This window comes from Siphateles boraxobius, unplaced genomic scaffold (genome assembly GCF_051911475.1).
Source record: "Siphateles boraxobius isolate OS27281-9 unplaced genomic scaffold, OSU_SipBor_1 119, whole genome shotgun sequence".
Lineage (NCBI taxonomy): Eukaryota > Metazoa > Chordata > Actinopteri > Cypriniformes > Leuciscidae > Siphateles > Siphateles boraxobius.
In genome coordinates this window covers 3,332,897-3,358,334 of record NW_027508721.1, presented here as the reverse complement: position 1 = coordinate 3,358,334, position 25,438 = coordinate 3,332,897, and the positions used below count along the sequence as shown (strand labels likewise).

The 25,438-nt window shown below is 38.2% G+C and overlaps 1 protein-coding gene across 1 annotated transcript in view; it reads left to right on the top strand.

The window, feature by feature from the left end:
• Positions 1 to 11,563: 11,563 nt before the first annotated feature.
• Positions 11,564 to 25,438, top strand: part of spock3 (SPARC (osteonectin), cwcv and kazal like domains proteoglycan 3) — a 55,845-nt gene continuing 41,970 nt past the window's right edge. The window contains exons 1-3 of the mRNA XM_077204580.1: positions 11,564 to 11,690; positions 11,782 to 11,898; positions 20,347 to 20,386. Coding sequence (XP_077060695.1) covers positions 11,782 to 11,898; positions 20,347 to 20,386 — 157 coding nt within the window. The 5' untranslated portion in view covers positions 11,564 to 11,690. The remainder of the gene's footprint in view (positions 11,691 to 11,781; positions 11,899 to 20,346; positions 20,387 to 25,438) is intronic.

The following is a 25,438-nucleotide window of genomic DNA, read 5'->3' as shown; positions in this document are numbered from 1 at the left end:
TAGTTATAGTTATACTTATAGTTGCACGTATGTCCCTTAACAGGCTGGATGTTTTTATGGTCTGATAAACAAAGGCAGCATTATTACCTGAGCTGTTATACATGTCCTTTGTAGTAAAGCCTTGATTAAAAAAAATACTAATTGTAAGAAATGGGAAATTTTAAAACTTTAAAAAATATACTGAAATAATCCCAGACCATACAGCACCAGAGGTACAGTGCAGCATTAAAAAATAACTTTATAATGAACCATTTTAATAGCAGATTTGAGAACAACAGAACAACTGAGAACTACAACGTTTTAAAATTGCATTTGGAAGGTGCAAGACTTGAATGTCCTTCCACTAGTTACAGCTCATAAATATTGAGACTACCAAGGGTACATTTTCAGTAAGCTCAGACCTTGACAAGTGGAAAGAGTCGATTATTTGAACAGTATCAGATATATGTATACAGCGTTTTGTTGATAATTATATATCAAGCATTTAAAGCTGAGTCGTATTTAGTTGGTTGCTAATGCTATACAATACTGTCATCTGGAGGTAAATTTGAAAACTGCACTGCACTGTACTGTCCATGACAAACCAGCAGAGGGAGACATATCCATGAAGATTACTAAACCGTTTAATTTTCCAAGCTAAATAGTAGGCCAAAACCCATTTCATTGTTGGATCTAATCTAATGTTTCAGTTAATGTGCTATTTAGCGTATCACAATCATATTTATGGAAACATATGGAAATGATTTTTTGATGATTTTTCTAGGATTCTTTCATAAATAGAAAGTTTAAATAAACATTATTTATTTGAAATAGAAATCTTTTGTAACATTTTAAATTTATTTTTGATACTTTTGATAAATTGAATGTGTTTTTGCTGAATAATAGTAGGCTATCCATTTCTTTAAAAAACCTGACCTCAAACTTTGAATGGTAGTGTATTTTACAACAATTACAAATTAAGCTTTGATCTTAAATTAGTAAACACGTACTGAGTGATAGCTTACTTAAAACAAAATTTGGAATCCTGTTTCTTTAACACATTTCAGCTACATTTCACAAGCCTAACATCATAAGAAACAGCCAAAAGTAGCTATCATGTCTATCTTTCAGCACGGACTGACCATAATCTCTTTTGCGTGAGAACAGCCTTATAGACTCGTACACAAACACACTCCCGCACTCACACACACCTAGAGAACAATGAGTGTTGATAATAACTTGTTAACTAAAGTGCAGAGTTGCTAAAAGATTATTTTTTTCCGTTCATGTTCTTCACATAATGAGGGACACAGGCACACATGGGCGTCCTGAGATTTCACTCTTTTTAATCTGAACTCTCACCTTCCTGCTTCCGCGTAGCCTACGTTTTGTTTTGTTTAAAGATTGTTTCTAATGGAACCATTTCACTATTTGTGCACTAACACACACACACACACACACACACACACACACACACACGCACACACAGTGTGAAATCGTTACACTTCACCTAATACTCAGTCGTGCCTAAGGCACAACATGTCCACTGAAAATTCGATTTAATTAAAGATTTATTCATTTACTTTCTCTATCTCTTCCTCTCAGTAGGCAGGTGCACAAGGAAAAACTTGTCATGCGTAAAAAGCCCTCTGCGTTGAGATAACCCATCATGCATTTCTCTTCAGGCATTTCTCTTCTCTGGTTGAGAGAGACTGTGGCTATATAGCCTAATTTGTTCTCCGTTTTCGCTGTCTTTCCAGCCCGATCTCATGGCAATTCGTACGAATTTTACGAGGTGGCTAATTCATACCAATTCATACGACCTCACTCGTACGAATTAGTACGATTTTTACTAAATTGTAGCCTACATACGAGTTGCCCAATTCGTATGAATTTGTACGAATGACCTGCCCTGACCCCGCCCCTATGTCTGTGCTAAACCTATCCAGTGTTTTCCCCCCAATGCTACTTAAAATGGCATTTCACAGTTTACATTTTTAGCATGCATTTCCTGGTAAATGAACCAGCAATCTTGATGTTCATGATGCTACTGTTGGATCTGTATGAACCCTCATGTTGTTTCAATCTTGTAAATCCATACAAATCATTTTCACATTCAAATCAAATCATTCATGCAAATCATTACTGTATGCAGCTCTAAGGTGAAGTGAAATGAAGTGACACTGACACCTATGGTGCAGGTTTTACACTGTCTGTTTTTACATCCAACCTGAGCTGTAAAGAAAGTGCTACTGTACATAATAGTGCATAATGATCATCATGATGAATGGAAAACACCTGCATGAGGTGTTAATTTGACTACCTGAGAATCATAAGAATTAGTTATGTTGCTATAAATTGAATGTATTTAGGTTGACTCAGTGATGTTAAATAACATTTTTTACTTGAATAAAACTTGAATTTATTTAGATGTTAATTTCTCATTTACATTTGTAGAATGCCTTTTATGTGTATTGTCAATAAATGTAATGGGAATACAAATGTTGATACAAACATTTGTATTCCCATTTTGATACAATTATAGATATTAATGTTGATACAAATATAGATATTAATGTCCCTGCTGTCCCAGTTTCACAAGGTGTGTCCCTGTGCCCTGTCAATGCACTAAAAATGTTAATGTGTCCCAGTTCCAGCTGTTGGCTTAAATCCTCAATGCCCTTCTATCATCTAATGACATTTGAGGTTATCAATAGGATGATAAGGAAACAGTTTGCCATCACTGATAAATACTGGAATTTTCCTTTGTCCACCAAAGGTAAATCAGTCATCACATTCAGATTCAGGTCATTTTTGAAAAACTTTAAAAAAAATTTTTTATTATTATTATTATTTTTTAGCTTGAATGTCATCTAATGCATTTCATAGTTTTGTATTTTAATAATGTGACCATTTTGTAGTTATTTGATGAAATATAGGGCCTGTAAATTTACATTTCAAAGTCAAAATCTGGTCACTTTAATAACAAAACATTGTACAAATTGCAAACCCCTGCAAATACTACAAAGAGAAATTTTGTGGGCGTCTTGTTTTGTGTGGGCTTCCTCTTTTGATTCATCTGGTGAGCCATCTGTTCACACTATCACATCCCTTTTAATGGAAATATATAAGGAAGGCATACAATTACACATATTCTAGAAAATAAAAAGGCAAATGAAAGAAGTCAAATTTTGCAAAGAACTAGATACGAAATCAGTCAGTTCCTCTCAAAACTCCCCTTAAAAAAAATAACAACAACCAAAAACAGAAAATGTATACCTTCCTTTTCCCACCTGCCCGAAAAAACATTGTAAAGGTGGTAAGAGAGAGAGAAAGCAGAGGTGTTGTTTGTGTGCGGCCAGAAGGAAATTACTCTTTGCTACATCTCGAGCCCAGTACTGCATTTTTAAACATGCTTTAAATAATACAGAATACGCCATGGCCAGAACACTTGTCTTTTGTCTAAGATGGGTGTGTAAAACAGCAATACACTTTAATGTAATTGTTTTTATCCAGAATTTCATTGCTTTATGTTTTTGTGTATGTTGGCACACAAAATGTATAGTCATTATTGTCACATTTTATCTATATTAGTCAAAAAAAATAAGTCATTATCAAGAGGTTTTGACTTCTCCCCCAAACGGCAGAGGGAACAAATCCTGGCCTTTGTTTTGTTTTTTTCCTTCTCTAAGAAAAATAGTTCTGTCTGTCACACATTAAAAGCTTGTTCCACATTACTCTCCCTCGTGGATTCAGGTGACCTACAAGCTCTTAAACCATTTTTTTCTGCTTTAAATATTTAATTAATATTATGTGCCCCAGACTCCTTAATTTCTTACATACTGCAGTTCTTTATCATTTTTACTAGCCCAATAAACTCGCCTCACATCCTGACGACAGAGTCTAAGAAAAATACTATGCTCACTTTTTTTGTTCTGTGGAACAATGAAGAAATTTTGAGAAATGCCTGAATGTTTTGTTTTGTTTTGTTTTGTTTTCCATACAATGGAAGTCAATGGTCACCAAAACTGGTTACCAAGATTCTTCAAAATCTTCTTTTGAGTTCCTCAGACAAAAGCAAGTCAGATTTCAAAATGACGTGAAGATGAGTATCTAATGACAGAATTTTCATTCTTGATTTGCTTTTGCCAAAACAATGATGTTTTTGTGATCTTGAAGGGCATATGGGGAAGGGACCAACATTTGTAGGGCCATGAAGGGCATTTCCACAAGTCCATTAGCGAAGGGTACAAGTGATGGTCAAGGAAGTAATTTAAGTGATGGTCATGTGACCCAGGGTGACAAGTCCTCACAATTCATTTTAAAGCTAGATGGCTGGAGATTTTTTGTTATAAACCGGATCATTTAAGTTGTTTTTCTATGATATATTACACACATATTTAGTCAAGTATTTCATATGAAGTTTATGGATATGGGTATGAAATGTTAAATAGTAGATGCATTAAATGTGACTACCTGCAGTGTCCAAGGAAGAGACTGCAAGTTTTATAAAGTTGAGAGCAGAGAGGAAACACACACACATATATAAAGCATATTTTTAAAAACGTATGTGGTTTAATAAACTGCTTAAATCTGGATTCAGTCATCCTTTTTCATACAGTGGGTGTAAGTAGTTTGAGCCATTTTATGTTTCGTCGAAAGCCTATATTGTGTTAAAGGGTTAAAGTTGTTAACTTTAACAACCCTCAAGTTGTTTCAAACCGGTATGAATTTCTTTCTTCTGCTGAACACAAAATAAGATATTTTGAAGAATGTCGGTAACCAAACCGTTAATGGGCCCAATTGGCCTCATTGAAAAAAATACCATTAATGTCAATGGGTCCATCAACTGTTTGGTTACCAACATTCTTCAAAATGTCTTATTTTGTGTTCAGCAGGTTTGAAACAACTTGAAGGTGAGTAAATGATGACTGCATTTTCATTTTTGGGTGAACTATCCCTTCAATAGATTTATAGTGTTTTTTTTTCCCTTCCAAGTTCAGTGTGGCAAACAGCAAAAACAGGCACAGCACGAAAGTCTACTTTTTGTTGCATGCCAGGGAGGCTCCTGAGGCGCAACGCTGCTCACACGTGCAGTGGGAATGCTGAGTAACCTGTTAATATGGGTGCTGAAACAAATATCCAATGGTCACATGCCACAGACGCTAGGCCTATATGTGTGAAACAGGCCTAAACATGAATATCAGTCACATGACCTCTTACGTCATCCTCTCTTTTTCCAGTTGACTGCCGCCATCTTGAGTACCTGCCGGGTACTGTCTACAATACTGACGGCATTAGCTAGGAAGCAGATTTTCTCTGTTTGTTTCACTTTATACATAACCAAATTTGTTTATGTAAACCCTGTGTGTATTTGACAGTATTCGCGCAATAAGACTAGAAAAATAACTTCGTTCAGTAACCTGTCGCTGTTGTTAGACAGGCTTAGTGCGCGTGCGCTTCGGGTGTAGGCGCTCAGAAAAGCCCTCGTTAGAACCGCGCATCAACACGTGAATGACTTGTTAGCACATGCAAATAATGAACTTATGTGAACTGCATTGTCCCGTTCCTTTGCGTTAACATTTGATGTGAATATACGTCGCGTTGTAGCCTATGCTGAGACGGAGGCGCCAGAACTGCAACTGATAGAATGCACGATACTACGACATTTCTTCAAAAGCAGATGGTGGATATATTTTAATCCACGATCATAAATCGTGATATCGCACAGCCCTAAACTAGCTTAAGCTCATTATCATTTACATCCACTCACCTCAGACAACATGAACACTGCACAGAGTTTGAACACACAAACCACTGTTATAACATAAAAGCAAGCAGCTGCGTGCATGGTTGGGCATGATATGATTGAAGGATTTTGACTGAATGCGCGCAAAGTGCGCTCCCTTAATAATTCCTAAAAAGCTGACATCAGTTGATCGCGATCTCACATCTCTGTTAATATCAATTAAGCTGGCTGCAAAATGAATCTTTCATAATATATACACTTTGTTTGTTACAATTAGGATTTGTCAGCATACAGAGCTTTGAACAAAAAGTCAGTTTTGAGATTAGAGGTTTTGAGCAGTGAGGGGAGTCTATCTTAAATGCTTCTGATTGGCCTTTGCGTTGAAGAAATCAACACGTATGTCTGTTTTTGGCTACATTGCTCAACGCTGCAAACGTTTAAAAGAAAACTCTGGCCTGTAAATCGTTTCTATTTTGTTTTAGTTCTTGTTGCTTTTCTGCAAAATATATTAGTTTTTATATGTTTTATTCATAGATATTTCTAGTTTGCGGGAGTCGCGAATCGTTTTATTCTCCCTGCAACGCGCACACACACAAAGAGTGCATTGCCGCTCGTACTCGCCATCAAATCGAGTCCCGCGCCGCACTCTTTTACATTGGGAGTGCACATCTCTAGATCAAGGGCCCGTCCCGAGGATAGTGACGGGAAATATCGGCCAGCAACTTCGGGCTCGGCCAGAGAATAAGCTCTACTTCCTTTGCGACTGGCGTATCGATCTTGCCGAATCAGGTACTCAAGATGGCGGAAGACAAGTTTTAGAATTGAGTGACGTCAGTGAGGAGAGGTTGGTGACATCATCTGATATTCATGTATAGTGAAACTGAGCAGAGATAGAGAGAAATTGTGTTTGACGCTGTGAAAATGTATTGTGAATGCATGTTTAGTCAGACTTATGACCCATGGCTTGTCTAGAACTCGTACAGTTTATGACTTATGAAAATGTAAGGCTGTATGCTGCGAAGAGGTCTGCATCAGTTTCTTAACCATTTTTAGACTGATTTTGGATCCATAAGAAGGGCTTCAATGTGATGCCAATCTAGGGTAAATAATATATAAATATTTTTTGATAAATTAGAAATTTTTCAAAGCAGCTTTACAGAAAATAACAAAATAAAGAAGAACATAAAGAGGAATTAAAAATAATGCCTGACAACAACAGTAACAAGGAAAGGATACTATACTGTCAGGAATAAACCTTAAACCTACAACTAAGCCAAGATTCTCTTTTTTTCTCCATTTAATGAGATTTTAAGAACACTGTTAGATGACTCAATATGCCTATTAATTTGCACAATTAACCACAAACAAGTTCTATTAATAGTGAGGACTAATTGCTGTTCCTTCTTTAGAAAAAAAATCCCGCAATAGGGGATGCTAAAAGGAATTAGAGTTGAAGAAACAATGAAGTAAATCTTTAACATGCTGCTCCAAAAAACAGACCTTGAAACAGACCCATTAAAAAACAATGGAAAGAGATATGTGTGGCTCTTATAATGTTTCGTGGAAACATTTACATATGCATCTGGGACTGGCACACACTTTCATCCAAAGAGACTGACATTTAATTCAAGGACTAAATTTTTTCATCAGTTCATAAATCAAGATTAACAAAAACACAACACAAAATCGACAGCATCCTGTTGCTTACTGATGATTCCATATACTCTTATAACCGCTCATCTGCGCAAAAAAAAAAGAGCAGAAAAGTGCAGCTTAATTTTTGTTGTTGTTGAACCACATATTCATTCTTAAATGCTATACAAAGACGTGCTATTTGAGCTCAAAAGTTGGAATTTCAGTAGGCGGCCATATATAATGTGTCACTACTATAATAGATAAAATATTAAAGCATAATGTCACACAAAGGATCTAAAACACAATATTTTTTTGTCCTGGGCAATAGGTGTAAATTGTTAATAGCCAGTTTTGTAGTCTTTCTTATTTAAAAAACTTTTAAGGTGAGACTTTTCAAGTGAAGTCTTTGTTGTCAGTTAGGAACCTGGATGTGCTCTTTGATACCAATCTTTAATTTGAAAGGCACATTTCTAGCATCTTAAAAATATATCTAAATTTCGACATATGTTCTCAATGACAAATGTGGAACAGTTAGTTCATGTGTTCATGACCTTAAACTCCATCTAGTCCAAAATGCAGCAGCTAGAGTTCTTACTAGAACCAGGAAGTTCTGTCAACACTGCATTGGTTCCCTTTTAAACATCATATACATTTTAAAATCTTGTTGATTACTTACCAAGCACTCCATTTTTTAACTCCTCAGAACTTAAGTGAGCTCTTGACGTAATTATAGCCCTTCACGTGTATTGTAATCTCAAAATTCTGGCCAGTTGATATTTCGAAATCAACTGCTGGCAGTATCCTTTTCCTATTTACAGAGGTGGACAGTTAAAGTACATTTACTTGAGTACTGTACTTAAGTACAGTTTTTGAGAATCTGTACTTAACTTTTATTATTATTATACATTTTATTTATATGCGCCTTTCATGGCACTCAAGGACACCTTACAAAATCCATAAAAGCAATGACATTGAACAATAAATCCAGTACAGCAACAAATATTAAATCACATAAAAGCCTGCCTAAACAGATACATTTTAAGGTGAGATTTAAAGACCGCAAGACTAGAACTGTTGCGAAATTCTACAGGAAGTGAGTTCCATAAATTGGGGAGCCGCATAACCAAAAGTTTGTGCATGGAAGTTATCCGAGTGCGTGGAAGAACAAGTGTAAGTGCAGAAGCCGATCTTAAAATGCGGGAATGTATATGAACAAGATCTAGAAGACATGAAGGAGCCAAGTTGTTAAAGGACAATTCCGGCGCAAAATGAACTTATGGGTTAATAACACATGGGTACCGAGTCGACCGTTCTTTGGGATGTGTTTTCATGATAATCGAATGTACCCAGTTTTAGCTCGAACCACATTTTAGCTTATAACGCTAGTATATAGGGCATAGAGTAAGTAAAATAAAAAATCTAATTACATGGAAATGCATGAATTATCTGTTTATTCAAATATATGGGTGACTAGCTACAAGGGATAAGGGGCCCCATTCTTTCAGTATTTTTACCAAAAACATAGCTCAAGCATTTTCACTCCGAGATGCGTTCAGTGCTTTCTTCCGGAAACAATGGACCATATGAGATTCCAAAAAACATGGACGTAGTGTCCGTGACATCACCCGTAGCAGGTTTCTGAAGACCGTTTTTGAAGCCTAAAGTGGGTGTAGCTGACCGTCGCCATCTTGGCAGCGCGTCACTCCCGAAAATAGGCAAAAAGGCGGGACGTGGGTGGAGCTGAGGAGCCTGGTGCTGAAATCACGCCCACCTAGCTCGATATTGGAGGTTGATTTTGAACTGATTTGAACCAAGCTTACTATCAGTGTTGTGCCTGAACGCGTTCATTGAACATAGTTCATGAACTCGTTCATATTTTGGGCAAACGTGAACTGAACGTAGGCTACCGTATTACTGCCTAATGAACGTTAATGTGAACGCGTTCATTCTGGTGTCTGTGAACGCACACTCTCTCAGTTTAACTTCGTTCAATAGGGCGACATATTTCTATAGAGTCTTCCAGGCGAAAACCCGGATAAAACACACGTAAGCAGGCCTTAATATGTAGTGAAAAAAAACACCCAATCTGGCACCACAAGCCACCAGTTTCGCACCGCGGCCGCTTCATTGCGTCATCAAAACACAAAGCAGCATGTAGTCGACAAAGCAGCGAGAAGGCGTTGTATCGTATGATCAGTTTTAAGACAAGGTCGGTGAGGATGGGAAAAATCTTACATTTCTGTGCAAACTTTGCCTGCCGATAAAATAACCGCTGTCTGTATATGGGTTGTGGCAATAATTAAAAAAAAATTACTCGCAGCAACATATGGAAAAAAAGAACTATGAACTAGTTCATTTTTTGGAACCATGAACTTTTGTGAAGTATGAACTATGAACTGAACTAGTTAATTTAAAAATTTGTGAACTGAACTTTGAACTAGTTCATGTAGAAAGTGAACTTTCCCAACACTGCTTACTATTTACTAAACTGACCCTTCGCTAAGCCCCGCCCTCCCTAGTTACTGTTGCTACGCCTGTCAAGCTTTCGCGCCTGGCACGTCTTACGGCGTGTATGCACCGGTGTCAGACATTCCCAATGAAATAATTAGTAATTTTTGGCGAACATGTGAAATATCTGAGAGAGCAAGACAAAAGGGACTGCAGTATGCATTTGGGGATATATCCACAACATAATATGCAACCGATTACAGAATAATTTCATAAAAATTGAAGCTAAAGCCTATAGTCCCAGCGCAAGCAGCAGCCGCCTCATACGCTGACCATTCAAATGGGAACCACACAAATTGAGGAACAGCTATGTTCGTGCACAGCAGGTTAAGTGAAATGTGAAAATAATCTAATAATTATAAATCAAACAGTTTATCCATAAATCTTGTGGAATAACACTAACACCGGGAGAGCCGCGATCGGATTGGGTTAAAGTACTCAGTCAGTGGTAGTAGGCCGTCGATTAACAAAATGCTGAAACATATTTTAAAGTATGTCAGTGAGCCTCATGTTTTTTCCGCTGTAAAGTTGGTCATTTCAACTGATTTCAACATTGAAAAGAGGCGATTTGACTCACTTTTGCAGCCAGCCTCAAGCAGCCAGTTGATGAATTGTCGTTTAATTCACTTCCGTGTCTTCAAGAGAGAGACAGGGAGGTTGCCGCGTTTTAATTTTCAACGTTGGGTTTGGTCTTCTAAATGCAAATTTTGTCATTGTTTTGGAGCACACTAGCTTATAGAGAACAGTAAGGCTAACATATTCATACTAAAAGCCAAAAAACTTTAAATAGGGCACTATTTGAGGGAACAGCCATTTGGGTGTCCGAAAGCATTGTGGACGTTATTGAGTGCATTTATTCAATCTCACATTCAATCCCACTACTGGAACTGCGTTCTAGAAATAAATTTGATATTGATATGAGGGTAGGTAGGCAGGCATAGATTTAGAGGCATAAGGTACTGTAAGTATCACATACAACAATGCAACAATAATAAAAAATAATAAAATAATGCATTGACATTTACTTTAGTTTTTATACTTAAGTATTTTTAAAAACGAGTAGGCCTACTTCTGTAGGCTACTTTTACTTGAGTAAAAATCGGTCTTTACAACTTTTACTTGTAACGGAGTAATATTTGACCAATCTGTACTTTCAGTCAAGTAAGGAAGTTGTGTACTTTGTCCGCCTCTGCCTATTTAGCACCTAAACTTTGGAGTCTTCCTAGCATTGTTATAGAAGTAGACTCTGTCAGTTTAAATCTGGACTAAAAACACATCTATTTAACCTGGCATACATGTAAAACATTACCAATTTCTAATTGTCAAATCAGTTAAATGCTTGTTAATGATTATTATGTTTTTTGTTTTGTTTTTACAAATTATATCATATTTTTGAATTTTCTGCATTTACTTTCGTCCCACAATCAAGTTTGATCTTTGGGCATGCGTTCAGTCACCTCTGCACAAATGAGACAACTAGCCCCACAAAACAGAGCAATTGTGTTCAATTAAAGTTTAATGCGCTAACTTAAGTTGAATATTGATTATTTATTTACGCATTTATTTAATACATTTAATGTGTAATAGTTATAATTCAGGTGTAGGCTACTCATAACTATAGAAAAAAAAATCAATGTTAAATGGGAAGATAGCGCGCGCCCACGTCCGCCTTCACGAGCATACGCTTGAGAGAGAGAGAGAGAGAGAGAGAGAGAGAGAGAGAGAGAGAGAGAGAGAGAGAGAGAGATTGGTGAAGATCATTTGAGTTTCGTCACGGAGCTCTTCAGTCAATGACAGCGCTCACATTCTCCTCTTGAAAGTGACGCATAAGGGATTATTGCAGCGGTATTTTTCTGTCGTTGTGTTTATCCGAGTGTGGTGTGTTGATAGCTCTATCTATCTCGATGCAGATGCTTGTGCTGGTCGGTGTGTGCGCGCTGCTGATCGCAGGGGCTTCTGCCCGCAGCGACAACGGCAATTTTTTGGACGACAAATGGTTGACCGGGAGATGGGACAAATTCAGAGATGTAAGTCCTGCTCTGCTTCCTAATAGTGGCTCATTTGCTAAGTCTAGTGACCTGCCTACATAGACGGCATTTTTGGATATCATAAGCGCATTTGAATCCATGCTGACTAGGTAGGCAGCTCGATCGGTTTTGAGACACAGCATGCTATTTGTGACTGTATGTGTTGAGTGCGTGTGTAATGTATTTTTACTGAAAGATACTAAATGTTTTGGAAGAGGCCGCATGAGATTTAAAAATTTGCCTTTAGCAAATCCATATTTAGTGCTCCGTGTGGCATTAATACTGTATTTTACGGAAGACAGTCACCAATAATCAGACTCAGTGCGTCACTTCTGCGCCGTTAAGTGGGCTTTGGTACGGCTATTTTAACCACCCACTGGCTAATACACTTAAGATGACATCTGAACTATATTAGCTTCGTGTTTATCCGGCTGAGCACTTGTAATACACAGAGCAAATATGAGAGTATCTTAAAAACAATAACAAGTATTCCTTCACCTGCGGATGTTGCGATGCTTGATGCGTGTGCGCGTGCGTGCATGTGTTAGTGTAGTGTTTTTTTAACCTGGTACAAGTACCCTAAGGAGAGTTTAACCTGGTTCCAGTGGGTAGCTACTAGCGAAGATATTGCTTTGTTAAACCTATAAAATTATGTAGTATTTAAAATGTTATAAATATTAGGACTGTCAACTCTTTTATTATTATTAAAACTCAGAACCACCCATGATTGTGATTGTTTGTGATAGCCTACTGATTTTATAAAACCACTAAAAAACAAAAAGTTGATATTGAGTAACTTTTCAGGCAAAAAAATAGGATGGTTAGCTTGTATGTTTTTCTCAACAAAAATAGTTCCAAAAGAAGGCAAAAGCATCAAGCTTTTGCATGTTGTCTAGTAGCAATGCAGACTGAAAGTCGTATGTGATTTCCGTTCCCCACTCGAAGCGTTCTGTAATCACTTGGCACCGCTTTTCCTTTTTTTCCAGGAAAATCTCCTCTGACCTTAGGTAGCCATGGCTGTTGTACAATTCAATAAATACATTTTTTTCCCCCCAAAAGAATCTTCTCTAAATCACTGTGATATTGTTAGCACAAAGTCATTAAAACATGAAGAAAACTTCAAAAATAGAGACGCATAGAACAATATAAAGATTATATATATTTTTCAAACCAAAATTGACAGCTCTTGGAAGCCCTTATAGCTTGTCTGAATTCACATCAACGTGAAAACAACAATCAAGATGTGTCGAGGTAAATAACAAGGTCCTTTATAAACAGGAAGTTAATTGACAGTCTACACTCAGAGTAATGATATCATCTGGACCAGAGGACTTCCATTTCCTCCTGTATGTGTGTCTATTTGTGGTAATGATGTTTATGTAAGGGATGTAGTTAAGACAGTCACAAGGGTGGAATAGGTCTCCCACACATGACAACTTAGAATTGTTTCTCTACCTGATTATTCAATCTCTCTCTCTAACACACACTCTCATTTCAGCCAAATATTTAGATGTAGATACTTAATGGGAACACCAGTAAAACAAACACTTTTAAACGAGCAGAATCAATAACACCATTGAAATTAAGTGGATAGGTATCTCAATATCAAGAACATCAAGGCCACACAGACACACTTTAACAAAACTGTGATGAAAACAATGATGGAAACATGATACGTTTTAATAACTGAGATTCCCATGATACTACGTTCTTTCAAACAATTAAAATCTTATTGTGCAATAAATGCCCCTTGTTAAATTCAGCCAATAAATATAGTTCTTGTTCAACAAATTATGAATATTAGTCTCTGAAGAAGACAACCGTTTGCACAGCAAAGATATTACTGTATGTTCAGTAGTTTTAGATGGATAAAATGGACCTCAACAATTATAACAAAAAAAGCTGGATCACAATCAGCAAACCTCACTAAGAAAAAGATTAGTTATTGACATCACCACATGTTAAAAAAAAAAAAACGAACTTAAGACAAAGAATAATAGCATAAACTCAAGAATCGTTTAAACAATAATCCTATAACCGCAACCATGTAACTAATTCATGCTGCAATGCATGCTGGGCTCTTGCAAACCCTTAACAAATCTCCAGCATTGCTCAATATTAAACTTTTTATTCATGTAACTCTTAAGACAAGTTTACGGGGAATTTTGTGTTATACTGACGTCAATTTAATTCACATTTCCTATTCTGCGACACAAAAAGCCACATATGCTGGATAAAACGTAATTCCTTTTTAGTTAAGTTTAGTTCCATGCATACTTGCACTCCGTAACCATACTGAAAACTCTCTCAATCGCCCTCTCTAGCTTCTATTCTTTCCAGCTTCATAGCTAAAGGCACATCAAAGATTACTTAGACTCTCCATGTGACACTTCAGGCCATCAGTAAAGAGAAAGTGATTTATGCAGATTAGTTGTTCAGCAAACACGGCTTCCACAAGATTTTTTTCCCATAATCAACTGACCCTTACAGCAAAGCAATTACTGAAAGACTCTGAGCCCTAAAATCACAGACCCCCAATCACATTTAAGCTTTGAGACACTGCACATGTACTGGAAGCACAGGCTGTCAAGCTTTTGTTTGGTGAAGTGTGTGTGTGTATGTGTGTGGCTTTGTGAGATTGACAGGCTGAAAATGGCCATCAGTGATCCCCCTGCAGTGTCAAACATCTTCTGTCTCTCTCGTGTGCACACACACACACACACACACTCTTGACTTTACTGTCAGCTCTGCTTTCGTGACATTTTTAACGCTCTATCAACTTCAGGCTAATGCTGCCAGAGGAGGTAAGAAAAGAGTATGGAGAATTTTATGACTTTGTGAGAGGCTTGAATGAGAGAAACAGCCAATTTACAATCATGTTTTTGACTTCGGTATAAAGGACAGATCTTGGAACTACCATAGTGACAGGAAGGACTAGATCTCGCAAAAAGGAAAAGCTGCAGTATGTAACACTTCAAGATGATAGAAAAATGGCATGTTTCATATGTTTACATGCACTAATTTTCGACAATACGAACGTATCCAATCTGATTTCAGATTCTGAAAGTTCTTCTTATAAATAAATATTATATTAACCCTAAACTTTGGAGTCTGATTGACTTATTCATTCATTTACATGTGCGTAACATGTATTCCGCATTCAGAAGCGGATAAATCCACCCCGATAATGTCACCAGAGCTACCGTTAGTACTATAATTGTAATTTTTGATATGTCTAAGAAGAAAGCTGATACTGTACTGTATCATGCAAGTTATTTTTAAATCAGATAGAGAAAAATTCAGGTGTTTACATGCTTATTCCTATTGATCAGATTATGTCAGGTCTAAACCACCCCATCCAATCTGATTGAAATTTCATTCTGATCGAGCTCAGTCAGTCCGATTGAGGCGAGCACTAATGGATTATTTGGTTGCATGTTAACTTAGCTAGAAATACCGAAATAAAAGCCACAGTTACTGATATACCTCTACTGACAAAGTTTATCAATAACATTTCCAGTAAACGAAGATTTGAACTTGTGACCTCAAACACAGAAAGGAATAGTTTACTTAAAAACTATATTTTTATATGTGGAACATAAAATCTTCGAAGAATCTTTAGACATTTCCATACAACACTCATAGTGACCGCATCTTTCAAGCACTAATATTGACCAAAAAAAACATACTTTTTTATGTGCCATTGGAAAATATCTTCAAACAAGTTTGAAACAACATAATGCTATTAACTAATATATTACAATAATCTAATGATAATAATAATTTCAATCTATTGTTTTTATTGATGAACATACAATTTCTGAAATGTCTGAAATCACAAAAATGAATCCTGGTTAATGGGTGGGGATGCTTTGAGTATTGTGTTGGATATAGAGTCAAAAAGGCTGAGAACCACTGCTTTAAAGTAAGAAATACTCCTATTTATTCATTTGCAGGACTGTTGATCAATTTTGAATGGTGCAATAAAAATGTCCCCCTGGGAAATCACTATTAGATCTTCCCCACAAAGACATTACCAATATTATTGCGAAATGTAATTTACAGATATTACACTAAGGTCAAATGACCGTGTTTGGTTTTTGGACATTTGTGCATTGTTCATCCACTCGGTAGTGTTCCTAACTCTGAATTCCACTACGGTTTCATAAACTCCTGTACTAACATATGGAGAGATTGTGTCAAAGAATATAGATTAATTGAAGATAACTAATTCATACACTGTACTCTGAACTGTATCTCTTTATTTCTCGCTTTCATCCTTGCAGCTTTGTCTCTGTGCATATCGCTCTGTTCTCTCATTCACCCTCTTTTCTTTGTCCTCTTAATGGAATGGAGGTTGGCAGTCTGCTCCAGGCCTTGAGCTAATGGAGAGAGAGAGAGGAGGAATTATGCCATGTTTGTGAAAATTGCCCTTAGGACAATCAATGTGGACACACAAACACAGGCAAACTTGTGTCTGAGTGATGTTAATACTGTACATTCATTCTCCCTCAACAAAAACTAACACAGCTGATACTAATCATGAAGCTAACTGAACTTAGCTTGCTTTGAAAGCTAAAGCTGTTGTTTGGCATGACACAATTACAGCCAGTCAGAAGATATTTGATGTTTAATATAAAGTTATGTGAAGTCATTTTAGACCAATGAGATATTATGGTGGGCGGGGTTATGCAGCACAACAAAGCAAGACGAAAATATCAGATTTAAAATGCTATGCTGGTCACTCTGATTAAATCTCCCTATGACGTTGATTTGCAGGTATAATAATATATTAGCTACATTTTTGTAGCATGAGAGTCATTTTATAGTAGCTTTGCAGTGACAAACTATAACAAAATATGCTAGATACATGCAGATAGAGACCTGTAGATAGATAGAAATCATAAAAAAATGATTACAGGATTTTTTTAAAGTAATTATCTATGATTTCTACACAATAAAATATTGTGGTGCTTGAAATAACTAGGGGAAAAAAACGTATACTCATTATAGACTTTTCACACTTTCACACAAATTTTAAGCATATTTATAAGGTTCTCCAAGACGGAAGAAGGCAGTTTTTGAGGCAACAAATTAAAATTAGAAATATTATATAATTTACATCTTGTTTAGCTGTTTTAGTTTATTTTAATGCTTACGTTATATATTTATTAATATATTTAAACCGACTTGCGGCCTCCTTGGTTTGCTAACTTAAGGCCCCTTAGTGGGTCCCGAGTCCCAACCCTCTGGTTGAAAACTACAGTAGATACTTTTTGTTAGCTTGTGGTTAGCTAACAACTTTTTCAAATGAGTAGCTTATCTATAGTCTAAAATAGTACTCTAATTAATAGCTTTCAAATTAGCTTCAACTGAGCAGTGATCACAGTCTGCTGCCCCAATGGGAGTCGCTCAAATCGGTTCTCATTTGCATAAAGCATTGGCAACAGTCGCTGTCACTCATCTTGCCGGAAATCATCAACTCTCTTTAAACATTAATGACTTCAGGCTGCTTTGTCACTGTAAATTGCTGTCAGCTTAAAAGCCCCTGAAGAGTTTGCTTTTATCGCTCATATCACATATAGCATCTGGTGTTAGAGTGGCATGGACGGATTCTGTTTTGATTGTATGTAGCTTCTGCTGCCTCTGTATGGTTGCATGTGCCTGTTTGTGGTTCCCTTGTGAATGCGTGTGTGGATAAAGACTGGACAGAGAGCAGGGTGGGGGGGCGGAGAGTCATAAAGAATGAATGATGTCAGAAGGGTGAGACGCTTCCGGCACTTTCTGCATGAGAGAACAGCCGCCTTGCTGTCATGCTGGCCGCCCTCACACATACACACACAGACACACACACACACACACACACACCCCTGCTCCTCAATATGCTATATATATATATATATATATATATATATATATATATATATATATATATATATATATATATGCGTTGTACGTCTCTTATTATTAACAGATTAATGTTGTTGTGCTGTTTCTTTATTAGTTATTCATTTAACATACGCTTGAAAGCCTTCTGATAATACCCAAGGAAATCCCTCTGTATGCGGAGAAAGGCCCTTACAGTGATTATAGTGGAACTAAACATGATTAATTGTGCTCAGACTATGGTAATCTGTTTGTGTATATGTGTTTGAACCATTTGAACTGTGGTGACAGCGAGTATATTTAAATTAAACCAATGATCAGTATTGCACACTATAATTATTCACTATAGATTTAGATGCATTTACAATAAAATATAACGTGACTTTATAAATCCTCGAAAAGCAATTTAGTTTTGGCACAGGGAAGATTTGACAAAGAGACTCTGGGTTACAGGTGAATACAGAAGATTTAATGGGAATTCAATAAGCTGAGATGGAAGTGTTACTTTAAAATCTTCCAGTATAAAAATGTGCTGCTTACATATTTCAGTCATGAGTAGTATTACATTTCTTTCCTTGTGAGAAGAACTGCACTTTAGCATACTTTTAAAAAGAGTATTTATTTAGGAAATAATGCACTTAAAAAAACAAAAACTTAATTGCAAACTGAATGTAATGTTTTCAGACACTTAAATGCAATTAAATGAAAATGTACAAAACCCACTCCAGTGATTTCAGAGCAGATGTTTACTATGGTTTGGAGGCTGTTCCTGCTCTTGATCATGAGAGATATGAAGCAGCAGACAATGTAGGAGCACAGATTACTCTAAATATCAGAGCTGTAGAAAGGCTCGATGGCTTAATGGAGCATGCATCGCACACGCACACACGCACACACACTCTTCACATACATTCACCAGAAGAGAATGAAACACTTACCCAGGCCAGGAAAAATTTAAACATTAACATGTAAAGAGTTGAAATGCTGTTCAATTCAGGATTATTTCCAATACATATTTACTTGAAGGTCAGTATACGGTTTCCTACTGAACGTTAAGTATAGCTTTAAATAAATATATAACATTTTAATTGTTTGCACTTAAATTCTTTGACAGTTGAATTCATGTAATTGCCTTATTTAATTGAAATTATTTCATATATGCAAGGATTAATTAGAACTGAGCAGGAATCGAACTCTACTTCAACACAGTATCAGAAAAATGACCTAATATTTTTTTCTATATTACTACATATATTTTGGGGCTTTGTTGTTGCTTTTTTGCTGCCATACAAAATGAAATAATACTTTTTATTTAGTACTAAATTATATAAACAACATGGACAGCTGCCATTATTTTTTTATACTTTTGAATAAAGTATAAAAAATACTTTAATTATTCTTTGAATACTATAATTATTCAAAGTATTTTGAATAATTTCCAATGTGTACATTGAACAAGCGAAAAAGAAAAAAACATTCCTTTCTGGTGAAAGTATGTTAATGTTCGTGTGTAAAGCATCAGCAGTACAAGCAAAAAAAGAGGACTGCAGCTGACCCGTTCTTTCACACAGTCATGCTATCACATGACTTTCATATAAAGGATGCTTGCAGCATAATGGAGGCTATTCTATTTCTATCCTGTTCTCCCTCACATTCTCTATGTAGGTCTTAGAAGAATATAATAATCTGTATGAAATGAAAGACAGACGTAAAAACAACTGCACAAAATCAAGAGAGATCTAGGTGTAGATTGGGTGGCAACTGTATTTAGCTGCTGAAATCGAGGCACAAACAAGAGGAAAAAGAACAATGAAAGTGTTTACATACAGTGAGGCTGAGAGATATAAAGTTCTTTGTGAACGGGAAAGAAGGGAAAGGATATTATGAATGACCAACGGAGATGCTGTAATGGATTTCATGTGGTGTTGTTTATTCCAAGATCCATTTGCATGCCACACACGCAAACACACACTTAGAGGAAGGAGAGAGAGATATGGCAGTCATCAAAAATGTTTAATTGCAAAAGGACCAGACAGTTGCCATTTCATATCCATTTGTGTGTGTGTCACTGTGTAACCATTTGGTGCTATCAGTCTTCAGTGTACCTATGATGGAAACTGGCATATTAACTTAATTAAGCATGAATACAAGTGCAGACCAATTACTGAATGTGACAAGCAACAAACAGTCCAGTGTAAACAGGCACAATGCCAAGTCATACATATGCATTTCATTATTTTTTCTGTTTATGGCATATTCTGTATTTTATGGCATCCATTTTGTGTTGTTTTGTTGAAGTGATCTGTGCTTAATGTTCTGTCTAATGTTTATTTGTTTTCTCCACAATGCTTCCTCTACAATCAGGAGGTGGAGGTTTGTATGATTGTGCCTTTGTTTTTCTATTGAAACAGAGTCTTGCTAATCTGCCTGTTTGTCTGCAAGGAAATCCTTCCAAGTTTACATTATGTGAAAAAGATTACTTTATGTACAATAACATAGAATTTCAGAAAAGAAAACATATGCAGACTGTTGATTAATTCTGTTAATCAACTTCTGTTTTAGGAACCAGGAACATGGAGCCCAGGAAAACCATTCGATCAAGGTAGGACTGTCAATCAAAAATAGCAACACCATTGTGTTTTTCATGTGTTCAGAGTTCATGTGTTCATCAAAGAAAACTTTAAAGCTTAAGTGTCTTTTAAATTTTTTTTAGTAAAATATTTTCTCATGATCAGCAAGACTCAGCAACAACTGCTTAACCAATGGCGTGAGTTTAAAGTGTGACTATTTGTTTAAACAGTGAAGGATTAGGGAGTGTTCATTATTAATACATTTCAAAAATGCAAAAGTCCAAAGTCAGTTATTGCGCTTTGTTTTTCTCAAGATAAGTTTTTGGTCTTAAAAACGCTTGTTTGCACAACTTCTTTCTAACATCACTGATTAAGCAGCCTAAAATGCAATTACTAGTTTGAAAGCATCACCCAAACCCACGCTATTTCTAAGTAGTTATTGGAGTAACACGATTCCCTTTCGAGGGAACTCGCGTTGCGTCGATGACGCTTTGGGAATGCCCGTCCGTGTTTGCGTCTGAAGCACAAGTGTCAACTAGTCCAATGGCGAGAATGAGGTTCATGGGCAGGTGACATCATTACCAAGAAAGGTTAAAAGCACATCCTGTTTAGAACCACGCTAGCTTCTGTGCCTCAGCAAGCGCTCTGTGTTACAAACTGTCTGTCTTATTTATTGTTGTCTTTCACAATATATATATACAGCTCAATTTAAGATATTATGTCGCTTCGCATGCTCTGCTCTCGCTTGTCACTCTTTGAGGAGAGTGTTCAAGTGAGCGTTCCCTGCGGCTCGCGCTGCTGCCTCGGCAGCACGGAAGCTCTTGACGTGGGGATCACAAATGGATCTCACAGCGGGGTTTGAGACGGGTCCGCCCTTTCTCAGCCTTTACCCGTGGGATCCAGTGCTCTCTCCGGAGTTGGAAGCCCGCCCCACGGTTCCTTCTGCTCCAGAAGAAGCACAGGTGCTTCAGCTGTCTAGTTCCGTGGAACTATATGTGCTGAGTAGGGGTGTAACGATTCACTCGTTTTCTCGATGCATCGATTACAAATCCTGATGCATATGCATCGATCTTGAAACATGTATTTTGAATCGTGAATCGTTTATTTCGGTCAATAATCGATTTAAAATGCTAAGAATCTAATAATTTGCGATTCTATAGCGATTCAGTGCTTTACAATATGTAAACATTAAAAGACTACATGCGTGAATTAATGGAGGCGTTACTTGTGCGACGTCATTTGGCGTCCTCCCAGCTCTCCTTCACAGATACTCGCTGCACTCTTTACCATCTTTCACTGGATTTCGCTCGCGCTCGGTCCCATATAGCTCTCATCTACAGATTTTTGAGCAGTCCATGTTTGAGCTCTCCTCAGGACAGCCACTGATGTTCACATGAGCAGGTGACAGCTCTCTATCGAGAAAGCAAGTCTTGAGTCAAACCGCTCAAGCCATTGATAAAGCTGCCATGTCATTGCGCGGGCACTGCTATGAAACAACGCGTTCGTTGCGTGGAAACGTCACCGTTATTTTCTTTAAGATAAGATACTGAAGTTTTACGGAAATGGGTCATACCCGTCCTGAGCAGCTGAAGTAAAACCCCACTTATTCAAGGTGCGCATTTATTACATGGAAAGAGCAGACGCAAATAGACCTAAAATAAACACGCTTCCTATGAATCATTAATGAAATTTGACTTTGTCATTAAACTGAATGTACGAAGGAAACTGCTGAAATAACTACAATATTAATTACACTGAAATAAGAGCGCGTGGTTTATCCATCAATCAGATGCGCATTAAAGTTGCATTCGTAATCGTTACTAGCCTATAGCAAAAGTAGACACCCGGCGCGTTTTCTCTCAGAATCATAGGAAAATGTTCAGTAGCCTATAAAGAGAACAAAGAGCATTCCATGAGGAAAGTTAGTTAAGGTTTAGTTGGGAAAGTACATGGTATTTTTAGTCTTACAATGGAAGGATGTACCAGGAACACTTTAAGGTTGTGTATCTATTAACATATTCTACAAAATAGTTAGGCTTTAAAAGTATTGTTAGTTCATCATGCTTTTTAAATCTTGGCTTAGATTTCTACAAATGCTAATTTATAGGCTTTGGAAATATTTTTTATAATAATAAATTAATTAAAAACTAGCATGAACTAACATTAACAATAGACAAAATGTCGTTGTTGTTTTTTTTGTCCCCACTCTCTGGCCCCCGAAGACCACTGTGTAATTCACACGCTGACTTAGACCCATTGGGGGAAGCATTTAAATAATCCTATGAATGCATAGAAAAAATAAGGAATCGAATCGAATTAATCGAATCGCATCGAACTTTAATGTGAATCGCATCGAATCGAATCTTTCTGAATTTGCAAAAATCGTTCTTGAATCGAATTGAAAACCTATGAATCGTGAATCGAATCGATTCGCTGCCTACCCAAAGATTCACAGCCCTAGTGCTGAGCATCGAAATGGGGTATGAAGAAATGCCAGCTTCTTCCCAGCATTCCTTCTGCTCCAAAAGAAGCACAGGTGCTTCAGGTGTCTAGTTCCGAGGAACTAGATGTGCTGAGCATCGAAATGGGGGAAGAAGAAACGCCAGCCTCTTCCCCAGCGTATGAGGAGCTGGTGGAGGTATTATCTCCCGCAGTGCCAATTAAATATTGAATGGCCAGCCGGGAAACAAGGCGCTTGTTCCAAATGTCTGTTAGACGAGCGCTTTTTAACACCAAGCACGGTACCTCCACCGAGGGGACTTCCATTTTCCACAACCTTCACAAAGAGATATCGAGGACATGGAGTAAACCTTATTCAGTCAACGTATTTAGTCCCCAGGTGCAAGTTTATTCTGATATAAGGGTGTTAAAGGAATATGGTTATGGGACGATGCCTAAAGTTGAACAGCCACTAGCCAGTTATTTATCCCCAGCATCGGCATGTCCCTGAAGTCTCCTATGCTGCGCACTCAGCCGTTAAAAACATAATCTATGTTAGTGGGTAAAGCATATATGGCAGCAGGTCAGGCTGTGGCCATATTACAGGCATACCAGGCTGATCTGCTGAGGGACCTGAAGACAAGCGAGGGAACAGGGCCTGACGTGGTTTGAGAACTACGTCGGGCCACCGATCTTTCTCTCAGAGCCACGAAAGAGACCGCTCGTGCTATTGGGCGGTCTGTGGCAGCTAATGTGGCAGCTAATGTGGCATCGGAGAGGCATCTTTGGTTAAATTTATCAGACATAAAAGATAAAGATAAAGCGGCCTCCTGGCCTCTGCGGTGATGCAGTAAACACCGTTGTTGAGAGGTTTCAGGAGGCTAAAAAGCAAGCGGAGGCGTTCAAACGGTATTTCCCTCGCCGTCAACAGGCCCCCGAAGCACAGCAGAAGGAGAGTGTCGCTTCTCGCCCCCCACCCCAAAAACTCAGCGGAAATCTTCAAAGCCGCAGACCGATCTGAGGAACGTTCTGCTTGCAAAGAAGGCTTCTGCAAAGAAGAGGTCCTGGAGCCTATGGCGTCAGACTTCTGAGGGCAGCCCCCTCCGTAGTGGAGCGGTGTTTACCTCAGTACACGGTGCCCGCTCCACACCGGTGTCCTCAGGAGGCCGCTCTGCCAACCCCGCCACCATCTGTGCCTCGGGGCGCAGCGGTTTCCAGCTTCCGATTCAGCGTCTCAAAAAACATGATTTTGCATCGAACTCCCTGAGGAGGGTTGGTCAAATCGGGTATTTCCTGCCAATATGCTGCAGGTTACCGTAGTGACGACTTTTATTACACCATAGGCAAGCCTCGAGAGGCTGGTTCCCTTTGTAGATTATCTGTCAGAGTGGAAGATTCTGCCAAACATGTCTCAGTGGGTCCTGCATATCGTAGAAAAAGGGTACATAATCCAGTTCGGTTCTCGTCCGCCTTGCTACAACGGGGTGTTACTCACAGTGGTACATCCAGAGCAGGCTCTGGTGATGGAACAAGAAGTGAAAGCACTATTAGCGAAAGAAGCTATAGAGCTGATTACTCCGGCCAACAGAGACTCAGGATTCTACAGCCGGTATTTCATTGTTCCAAAAAAGGATGGGGGGTTGTGTCCCATTTTAGATCTTAGTCTTCTCAATCGTTAGTCAAGAAATTGAAATTCAAAATGCTGAAGTTGAAGCAGATCATGACTCAAATCAGATCCGAGGACTGGTTTGTCACGATAGATCTGAAAGATGCTTACTTCCATGTCTCCGTCCTTCCACAACACAGGAAGTTCCTAAGGTTCACTTTCGGGGGCAAAGCCTACCAGTATCAGGTTCTTCCATTCGGTCTAGCTCTATCACCCCGCACGTTCACGAAATGCGTAGATGCAGCTCTATCTCCGCTCAGACTGCAGAGCACACGTATTCTGAACTACATAGACGACTGGCTTATCCTAGCAGAGTCGGAACTATTGGCGGTTCGTCATCGAGATGTCGTTCTCGCACACATGAAAAAATTGGGGTTGAGACTGAATGCCAAGAAAAGTGTACTTTCTCAAGCACAGAGAACCACCTTTCTTGGTGTCGTGTGGGATTCAGTGACAATGAGGGCCATGCTCTCGCCTGCTCGTGTCGCTTCGATCCTCACAGTTGTAAAAGAGATAAAGCTAGCTCAGTCACTTACTGTAAAACAGTTTCAAAGGCTGTTGGGTCTGATGTCAGCCGCATCCAACATTATACTGTTCGGCCTGCTGTACATGAGGCCCCTACAGTGGTGGCTCAAAACCAAGGGGTTTTTCCCGAGAGGGAAGTCACTCCGTATGATCAAGATAACACAGCGGTGTCTCTGTGCCTTGTTTATATGGAGGAAACCTTGGTTCCTATCCCAGGGTCCAGTGTTAGGAGCTCTTTGCCATCGAGTTTCGCTCTCGACAGATGCTTCTCTCACGGGCTGGGGAGCGGTAATGGAAGGCCGCTCAGCTCAGGGTCTTTGGATGAGTCATCATCTTTAGTGGCACATAAACTGCCTGGAGATGATGGCGGTCTTCAAAGCATTGAGACATTTCCTTCCAGACATGAGGGGCCATCAAGTGCTTGTTCGCAGAGACAACGCGTCAGTGGTCTCTT